General features: G+C 37.0%; 1 protein-coding gene across 1 annotated transcript; it reads right to left on the minus strand.

The window, feature by feature from the left end:
- Positions 1-3155: 3155 nt before the first annotated feature.
- Positions 3156-7699, minus strand: SLN (sarcolipin). The gene is given in 2 exon segments (NM_001206365.1): positions 3156-3746; positions 7616-7699. A coding segment is annotated over 1 exon segment (96 nt). The 5' UTR covers positions 3672-3746; positions 7616-7699; the 3' UTR covers positions 3156-3575.
- Between the last annotated feature and the right edge of the window lie 2317 nt (positions 7700-10016).

Below are 10016 nucleotides of genomic sequence, written 5' to 3' on the forward strand. Positions count from 1 at the left end.
TTGTTGGATAAAAATGAGATGTTCCAAAAGATACCCAATTAAGTAGTTTAGGGGAGACTGGAAGAAAAGTGTAAGCCAACAGCACCTTCCTTTTAAAATTCATATGGTTTGTTGGCATTGTGAGAGCTGCTCAACTTTAAGATATTCTTGGATCTTGGCATCCCAGAATTTATTATAGGAAGAGACCATTACCCAACAGAGAGCTGTGCAAACAGTATGATGGTTACTGGGGAGGACCGTTCTGACGGTTATGGATAAATGTTGCGAGGTGTTCCAAGACTCAAAGTCTAGTATCTGTGTAGGCACAGACATCATTTAGAAAAATGTCAGTGGCAGGAGGCTTGACAATGAGGGATCCCAGAGGTAGATGAACTCAGAAATCAACTCAAGTCAGAATCTTGAGATCTGTCCTTATGTGGTATAACTTCTGCCAATGATTGGAGAGGTATTCTATACTTCAGCTAGCAGGTACTTTCAATTTCCTGAATTACGTCATGCTCTCTGGAGAAGGAAATGGCAACCCACTCCAGTATTCTTGCCTGGAAAATCTCGTGGACAGAGGAACCTGGTAGGCTACAGTCCATGCAGTTGCAAAGAGTTGGACACAACTGAGCGACTTCACTTCACTTCACTTCACTTCTGACCTTTAGATCTTTATTAATGCTGTCCCCTCTGCCTAGAATCTCCTCCAATAACATCCTATCCTTCCCGTGTCAAAGAGCTTATGCCATGATGATCATCTGTTTGTGTCTCCTTTGATAAATCATATTCTACACGAGAACAGGACTTGTTCGTCTCATTTTCCGTTTTAGCCCCAGGGACTAGTACAATAAGCTACCTGTAGTTTCACATAATTATAATGAATGAATGAATTAAAGACAGAGAAGCTATGTAAGCTCAAGTCTATGAGCTATAATTTTGTTTAGCAAACATAATTCAGCATTTTGTTTCCTGAGGAGAGCTAGCATCTTATTTGGGGGTAACTGGACAGCTTTTGAGTGACTAGGGCCAATATTGATATAGTACTGTGATGATTCAGGAAAACTCAGGCCATAGGAAAGATTATACATAAAAAGAGACTATTAAATGAGACTGGAATTTAATAATGACTAAGAGTCTTGAACATGGGAGAAATTAGGCAAAATTACTAGTCCCAGCTAAAGGATGTCCTACCTCTTCAAAAGTGACCCATAACAGATTCTATCAGTAGATCCAATCACATGAAAATAGAGAAAAAGCAGGTGAGGACTGACAAGCAAGAAATATGCATAGAAAATTACAACTATTATCTTTAACTAGGCTGATGTTTTGCAATGCTAAAGAATGTGAGGGTAAAATTTTATACTCTAATGGTTTAGAGCTCTATAATTAAGCATGGTTTGTATGCAGTCCCCAACAGAAATTAATCTGGCATTTTTGTCATCCTAGCTTCACTACTCATATCTGGTTAGTGAGGCCTACGATCCTCAGTTCTCACATCCGCTAAATGGAAATAATGCATAGGGAGTGCCCAATTCAGGGCTTCATATACAATGGACTCAATAAATGGTACCTGTTATAAATGTTGGCACCAACACTCAGAGGAACAGAATTTATCATTCTGTCCATTCCCCTCTCCACTACCACACACATACCTTCTCAAACACATATACAAACATTGGTAGATTTTCTGAGATTTTCTTTGAGTAAGAAAAGGACTAGTAATTCTCTACCAAGGGGCCTGGAGCCATGTGCCCATGAGTTAGCATACTGCGCACTAAATCATTAACAATTGCATATCCATATGTGTAGTCTGACTCTGAAATTGGGAACATGACATTGAGGACCATACACTGTTGTTTCTCAAATTTTGTGGGAACCCATCAAAATAATAACACTTTTTTTCCTTTATCTCTTTCAGGGTTCTTTGCCTTGGCTGCACATTAGAATCACCTGGAATCCTTTTAAAAATAAATAATGCTCAGATTCAATCCTGGAATAGTGATGTTAGAAACTCCTGGAAATAGGGCTCAAGCTTGGGTCATTTTCTGAAGGTTCTAGGTGATTCTAATGTACTAATTCCACAATTCTAATCTGCTAAGTCTGTGGAGACCATAGACTATAGCACTGGCATCATTAAGTAGCTTGTTTAAAATGCAGAGTCTCAGACCCCAATACAGACAAAATCAGAATTCAAACTGAATTGGAATTTGCATTTTAAAAAGTCCTCCCAGTGATTCATAATCACATCAAAGTTTGAGAAGTACTGGTATAGGTATCAGTGTTTCTCACCTCTGGCTACATAATATATTTATCTAGAGGACTTTTGGAAAATGCAGATTCTTGGGTTCTACCCCCTGAGATTTTTATTTAATTAGTGTGAGGAGGACCCAGAATAAATATTTTGAAAAATCACCCCTAAATAAACAAACTGTGCATACAGGGATGAGAATCACAACACTAGGCAGGCAAAGGCAGTGATAGGCTACATTCAGTAAGGATTGACTTTATGAGGGGTACTATGAAAAATGAGGCTTAACAGTACTCTCTTTCTCCATGGTTACCTTGAGATTAGCACAGAGAACAAATGTGATCTATCTAGTGTGGGGTTGTCTAGCAACAGGCTTAAGAAATGTCTATTTCATGTATTTACAAACATGAATGTTGTAATGTTTTCTCTGTTACAACTGTAGTTTATTAGTGACTAGCTCTATTTGCATAATGAGTATAACCAAACTGGAATATGCACCTCTTAGGGACATGACTCATGTTTCAGTTTTACTCAAGGGGAAATAATGTAAATATATATATTAAAGCAAATGGAGATATTACAGAATAAAATATACCTTTGTCAATTTTAATGATAAAACAAGGCTTCAAAGAAATTTTGTGCTTTTAGTGAACAGTTCAGGCTGTATTCCAGACCTCCTAGTGAAATGGATTTATTTTCCCTTTGCCCTTGGGACTAATTCAGAAGGCAAGTTTGAGGAACACTCAACCAATGGAATTGTTTGAAATATGACACTCTTAATTGACTTGGTTTCAAATCCTCAGCAGTTGGAAGATCTTGGCTTATCTCAAATGCTAGAAATATTATAACATTTGTCACTTCAGTCTCAGTCAAGGATTAAATGCAGTATCACAAATAGAAGCTAAAATAAATTCTAAAAGTCTTATTTTTGGTTGACTTAACTTTATTCACATGATAGTTATAGGGGCTGACAAAGACTTCCTTTAACATTTCTTTCTTCTGGCAAGTTGATTTAGAGTTTGGTTGCTGAGTGTGGGTTGAAGGGATGTGTGGTGAGACAGCTCAGGAGCTTGTTAACATTCTATGTCATCATAAATCCAGTTTACTTTTAACCTTGCGGCTTGTCTAACACATTTGCAGTAAGAAATGGGGGAAAAAATCTAATGCTTACTGGCAAACATTTTGAAGCCATTGAGAGCAGCTCTGGAGGCACCCCAGATATTGTGCGAACTGGTCAGAAGTGCCATGAGGTGCCAGAAAAGGCATCCCATGACAGTAGTGGGATGTCAGGGCATACAGAAGACAGCCCTGGAGCATTGCAGTCAATTCCAGGAGCTGTGGCATCTCAGTACTGATAGGACCTCACAAGGAGCCATATAAGGATGACTGTAATCAGGACAACGGTGAAGTTGAGACACAGCTCTCGGGTGGATCGTTCCATTCTCAGAGTGGCTTGGTGAGAACTGAAGGCAAACTTCTGAGGGCACACCAAAGACCTCCTGCTTGTCCTTACCTCCTATTAGAAAGTAACAAAGAAAACATAAGAAATTAATGAGCATTCTTTCCTCAAAAGAAATAGAAGCATTATGGAAGGGAAATGTGTGATAGGCTGAATTGTATCCCCCACTCTAAATTCACATGTTGAAACCCTAATCCCCAGTATCTTGGGATGCAACTATATATATTTTTTTTTTTAATTGAGGAATGTGGTTATATTTGTAGAGATAGGGTCTTTCAAGAGGTAATCAGATGGGTTAAATGAAAATGGGTTAAATTAAAATGAGGTAATTAAGATGGGTCCTAATCCAATATGACTGTTATCCTTATGAGAAGAAGAGATTAGGACACAAACATATGCAAAAGGAAGACCATATGAAGACACAAGGAGAAGATGGTCATATGCAAGCCAAGGACAGGTCTCAGAAGAAATCAACCCTGTCAGATACTTTGATTTCAGATATCTAACCTCCAGACTATGTTTGGACTAGAATTATTACTTTTCTCTGGGTCTCCAGCCTCTAATTTCCCCTGAAGATTTTGGACTTGCCAGCCTCCACAATCATATAAGCCAATTATATTACACACACATACACACACCCTCCCTGTAGATTCTGTTTCTCTGAGAAACATTGACTTACACAGACAGCCTTTTTTTTTTTCCCTCTAGGCCTGATGTCAAAAAGACCAATACAGTTCTGATTATTTTTCTGTGATGATTATATTGATGCTATGGGGCTTCCCTCATAACTCAGTTGGTAAAGAATCCACCTGCAATGCAGGAGACCTTGGTTCAATTCCTGGGTCAGGAAGATCCGCTGGAGAAGAGATGGGCTACCCACTCCAGTATTCTTGGGCTTCCCTTGTAGCTCAGCTGGTAAACAATCTACCTGCAATGTGGGAGACCTAGTTTCGATCCTTGGGTTGGGAAGATGCCCTGGAGAAGGGGAAGGCTACCCACTCCAGTATTCTGGCCTGGAGAATTCCATGGACTGTAGAGTCCACAGGGTCACAAAAAGTCACTCGACTTTCACTTGATAAAATACAAAATATTGCATTTTTCTTTCTCCAACTTCTGTGCGAATGTGTGTGCATGCTTGCTTGCTTTGCTACCACCAAGTAAGGTCACCAAAACAGAAAAAAAAAAAAAAATGTTATGGCTTAGAATTTTTCTTGCTTCAAATTACATACAGAGGTAGGATACCATAATTTTTCAAGTTTCAAGCTGATCTATCTTTGTCTAACCCTGTGAAAGCATTAAGTAGTTTCAACAGCTGCTTGGCCTCTTGAAATCCCTGCATTGGGCATAGAGCCTACTGGGGTCAACCAAAAGTCCCTCACATAACAGGCACTCAGTCCAAACAGCAAGTGTTAACCCCATGGGTACTTCTATTTCAACAAGGGCTTGTGCCAGCTATTTTTAGTCAAGTCCAGGATGTGCTTATATTGTAAACACTTCAAAAAGTGAGGGTGGTATCTTTATAGTCTGTATAGATAATACTTACGGAAAATCATGCTTTGAGAAACATAAAATTATTACTTCCAGTGATGTGGCATAATTGACACTGTGTATGTGCAAACCAAATGAAAGTAAAGATTAAAAATAAAATTTTAAATATTTAGAGCAAAAGTCTATTATGGAGTAGAAAAAGTTCAAGGGGAAAAAGTGTTTTATTTTCTAAAGTGGAAGTTCAGGAGGAAGAAGTCTCCCCTGAATTATGAATTATAATTACTATATTTCTTTTATTATTAGTGTGCCAAATTATTAATTGCATAAACCAGTCAAATGATCCTTTTTAATGTTTTATGTTATTGTTGCTATAAGTTCAGATAAGATTATATTAACAGGTATGTTGTTGAATGTTGGTTTAAAATATGACCAATGGTAACTGATTCATGTTTCACTTTCTTTTTAATTCTTACTTATATTTTTGCCCTCTACACCATTTCCAATGAAAATCTTTACAAAGATTTGCTTGAAGGAGAAAGTAAACAGAAGAAAATAAAGTATTAAGGAAGTAGAGAGAATGTATAAGCATGTACATCAGAGCAGAGGAGAACAGGAAGTTGATGAATTCAGGCAAGGAGCCTAAGAACAAAAGAATCTAAAGACTCTAAAGCAGATTCTTCCTTATGGATTTATTAATGAAATTAAATCCTGGTCCAAACACTAATTTATTTGAGTAAGTCCCAAAGAAGTACAAAGATATGTAAAAAATATGAGGCCTTATTTACAATGATCAAAACAACCCATTATTTTGCCCAGGGAGGGCAAAATAACTGTCCCATCAAATCTTATGAGACTGTGACCCAACAGGAACATATTCAGAAAATGTTGCTGAAAGTTGTCCAGAGCTTTGTTCATGTGACCTTCACAACAACTCTGACTTTTACAACTCAGGCAAGTTTTGCGATTTTTTTCTCTCCCAAGATTATTGCTAAGAAACTGACTTTTAGAGAGAGGTTAAGTTGTTTGTGTGATGACACATAGCAAGTTAGAGGCAGAACTAGAACTGGCAGACTGGAAATAGTTGTTGGATTGTGGTTACTCTTAGGAGTGATAACATGAATGATAACCACAAATAACTGCCCTGGCTAGTGTAAATTTTTGACCTTTGGGAAAACAATTTGACATTTTAAAATTAAGGTTGATAATGTTCATTCTCTTTTATCTGGCTCTTTCACTCCCACTTTAGAAACTCAAGCACATATACACCAGGATTTATATGTATAAGAATGTTCATAGCAACATTTTCATAATATCCCTAAGCTGGAAACAACTCTAATGTTCATCAGCAATAGAATGAATGTGAACTGTGGTATGTTCATACTTTAAAATGTTATAGAGCAAATAAAATATATGAACTACAGCACCACATAATAAGATGGGTAGATTTCACAAAAATAACTATGAAGCAAAAGAGGAATTTACAAAAAGAAACACAGAATGTAATTCTATTTCTTCAAACCCCAAAACAAGAAATTTAACTATATTGTTTAGGAACGCAGACAGAAATGGTAAAATTATAAAGAAAACCATGGATAAGACCAGCTCAACAATTAAGATGATGATTACTGATGATGAGGCAAAAGAGAAAAGTGATTAAGAATGGAATTCTGGAGTGCGCCAATGACAATTTCTTGACCTGAGTGATATTTATACAGGTGTTGCCTTACAATAATTGTTCAAAGGGTATGTTTTATGGACTCTTCACATTTTTTTTCAATGGTCTCTGAATTGACAGCTACTCATCACACTTCTTTATTACCTATGGTTTACCTCTTACTATATCTTGCACTTTGATAGCTTAAATGCTGTTGTTTTGTATGTTTTTAAAGTAACAAAGCACAGCGTTAAGGTGGGAATTTCTAATGAATCCAATTCAATCAACATATAAGCTATCTATAGGGAGTGGGCTCTAATTTCACACACATTTATACCAAAGTTAAGTAAAACCTCAGATCAGAAATCTTCCATTTTTCTGCTGTTAACCCACAAAGACAATTTTGGCCTCATTTTAAATCTTTCCTGACATCAAGATCACAGTATATGATTCAAAGTGAAAAAACAGAAGAACTCTGAATAAACTGTTTGATATTGACTTTCTTTGAATGGAGACTTTGAAAAGATGGAAGACATATTTTCCTGTATGATATTTTTTAATAGGAAGGGAGAAAATGCATGCCATATAGAAAGGGAGAAAATGCATGCCATAAAGTGAAAAAAAGGAAAACAAGAATCAATAATATTCACTTTCTAGTCTAAGAAACACTGTACAATAGGCATTGTCTATTTCATTAAGAAATGTAAATATTCCTGTGCTTTTCTTATTTGCAACTTGTACACACATACACTCTGTATGCTAAGCTTAAAAATCCTGCTGTTACCTGAATAGGGTCAAGGACACACTGGGCTGCAATAGGCTTCTCCTCTCTCTCTCCAACTTGGGCTCCAACTCCTTCTTGTCTCCCAGGCTGTCTGGACTTCTGGGCTCTGGGCAGGGCCTAAAGTAGTCCAAGGGAGGTGGCGATCACTGTGATGTCACTGGTGAAACATCTCGAAGGAACAACCTCCAAAGGTTGGAGGCTATTTGTGTTTAGGGGGACATGGAAATGTGTTGACTAAGGCTATTCCTTTGGCTGCGAATTTGTATTATTAATAAAAGCTCAAGGACTTAAAATCCTTTTCTTTCCAGTTGACTTTCGGTACAATTAATGTAGGTTTTAAATTCATCTTTTACATCTTCACAAGTATCTCTAATATGTGTTCAAAACACTGTAAACCGAGAATGATAGACTAATATTAACAAATTTTTACTGCATTTGGCTGCCTCTTCCACTTAGCATATGAGGGTGTAAAAATGTAACTTCATTTAACCACCCATATTTTCAGCTTTTTTGAAGTATAAAGAATTCTCTTCGTGCACACACACTGCTCAAACCACACACATGCACCAGAATTCGATAGGTATCTTTTAGCTCCTTCAAAATGGACTTCAGTCCAAGTGGTGAAAGCTATCTCCCCAATCACCTGTTCCACATAACTTTCCGGCTAAGCTGTATGTTGCAAGTTTACACATTAATATACAGTTTCATCTGAAACAGCTGTGGAAGCCATGGTTTATATATCTCTGTCAATGTACTAATACAGCAGTAAACCCATACAGCAAAACTCAGTCATTTGGATAGACTGGAGGTAGCAGGAGAACTGGTAAAAACTAGTGGAAAGCGTGAGTTATAGAATATATCTGAAAGAAATAAAATTGTGTAACATTCAAATATAAACATTTACTAACATTTGACTACTAGAATGAGTTTGTAATAAACATTTTAGGTGTCTGGTGGTAAATGGAACCTCTGACGTGTTTAACAGGGCTTCCCTGGCAACTGAGTGGTAAAGATTCTGCCTACCAATGCAACAGACATGGGTTCCATCCCTGGGTCAGGAAGATCCCTGGAGAAGAAAATAGCAACCCGCTCAAGTATTCTTGCCTGGGAAATCCCATGGACAGAGGAGACTGGCAGGCTACAGTCCATGAGGTCACAAAGAGTTGGACCCGACTGAACAAATGAACACAAAGTATTTAACTGAACTTGAAAATACATCCATTAAGCATGACCCCAGCAACTGTGTTTGTTCATCAAATTCTTTCTTTATAGATAACAGAACAAACTTCCCCTCTGAATTCCCAGGTAGCATCAATCAAAATAATATATTCCCGGAAGACATAAAGAAAATTCCCTGTGTATGCATGCATGCTCAGTTGCTTCAGTCATGTCCAACTCTGTGCAACTCTATGGACTGTAACCCACCAGGCTCCTCTGTCCATGGGATTCTTCAGGCAAGAATACTGGAGTGGGTTGCCATTTCCTTCTCCAAACTTTTCCCCATTATTCCTCATGAACTAGAAATATTACTAAAACAAAAACTTTCCACTCCATTTCTTCATTTTTGATATAAACTCAATGTTGGGGAACCTTAATACAACATTCTGTTGTCACATGCCTTGTAAAAAGACAAGGCTTAACGAAGTGATAGGTAGGATATAGAAATTATAGTTCAGTCAAACACTGGCAAACTCCTTGAATGTAGTCAGATTTCTGTCTTTTGCTTCCAAGACTTTGCCAGATTGTTTCAAATACTAGGAATATTTCCCTACTCACTGAGTCACACCCATTCCTTTATTAACCACTCAAAATTAATTTTTGTCCAGTTAAAAAGTTATATATTTATTATAATATATTGAAAATATAAAAGTATAAAGAAAATTTAATATCAGCACCCAAAAGGAAAAAAGTATATATTACTTTTTAGTCATGTTTGAGGTTACATAGACACAATCTCAAATTTGCAAGATATTTTCAGTAAAGGAATCTGATTCTTGAAAAGCCTTTATCTTTTATAATTCTTGCAGGATTAAGTTACTTGTACTGTACCATGTGTTGGTATTGGATTTATGGGGCAAGCATTTATTTTGTATATGTTAGAATAGGAATTAGCTCTCCAATATTTAAAATGCTAAATACAATGGGGAAGGGTTAGCATATCACAACACAGCTCACCAATACTGTTAATTTCATTTATTTGGTCAATTTCAATTACCAATGAAATGTAACTTGAAAGATAAAATCCTACTGCTTATTCATGAGTCTGTTTCGTTGTTTGTTTGGTTGTCCCATTTAAGTTTGTCTAACATTATTCCAAGGATTGCTGTTCCTGGTGCGCTGACAAATTCCCAGATAGATACTTCAGAAGCTTCTTGATATTAATGGTTTATCCTGTGATATC

This window comes from Bos taurus, chromosome 15 (assembly GCF_002263795.3).
Source record: "Bos taurus isolate L1 Dominette 01449 registration number 42190680 breed Hereford chromosome 15, ARS-UCD2.0, whole genome shotgun sequence".
Taxonomy (NCBI): domain Eukaryota; kingdom Metazoa; phylum Chordata; class Mammalia; order Artiodactyla; family Bovidae; genus Bos; species Bos taurus.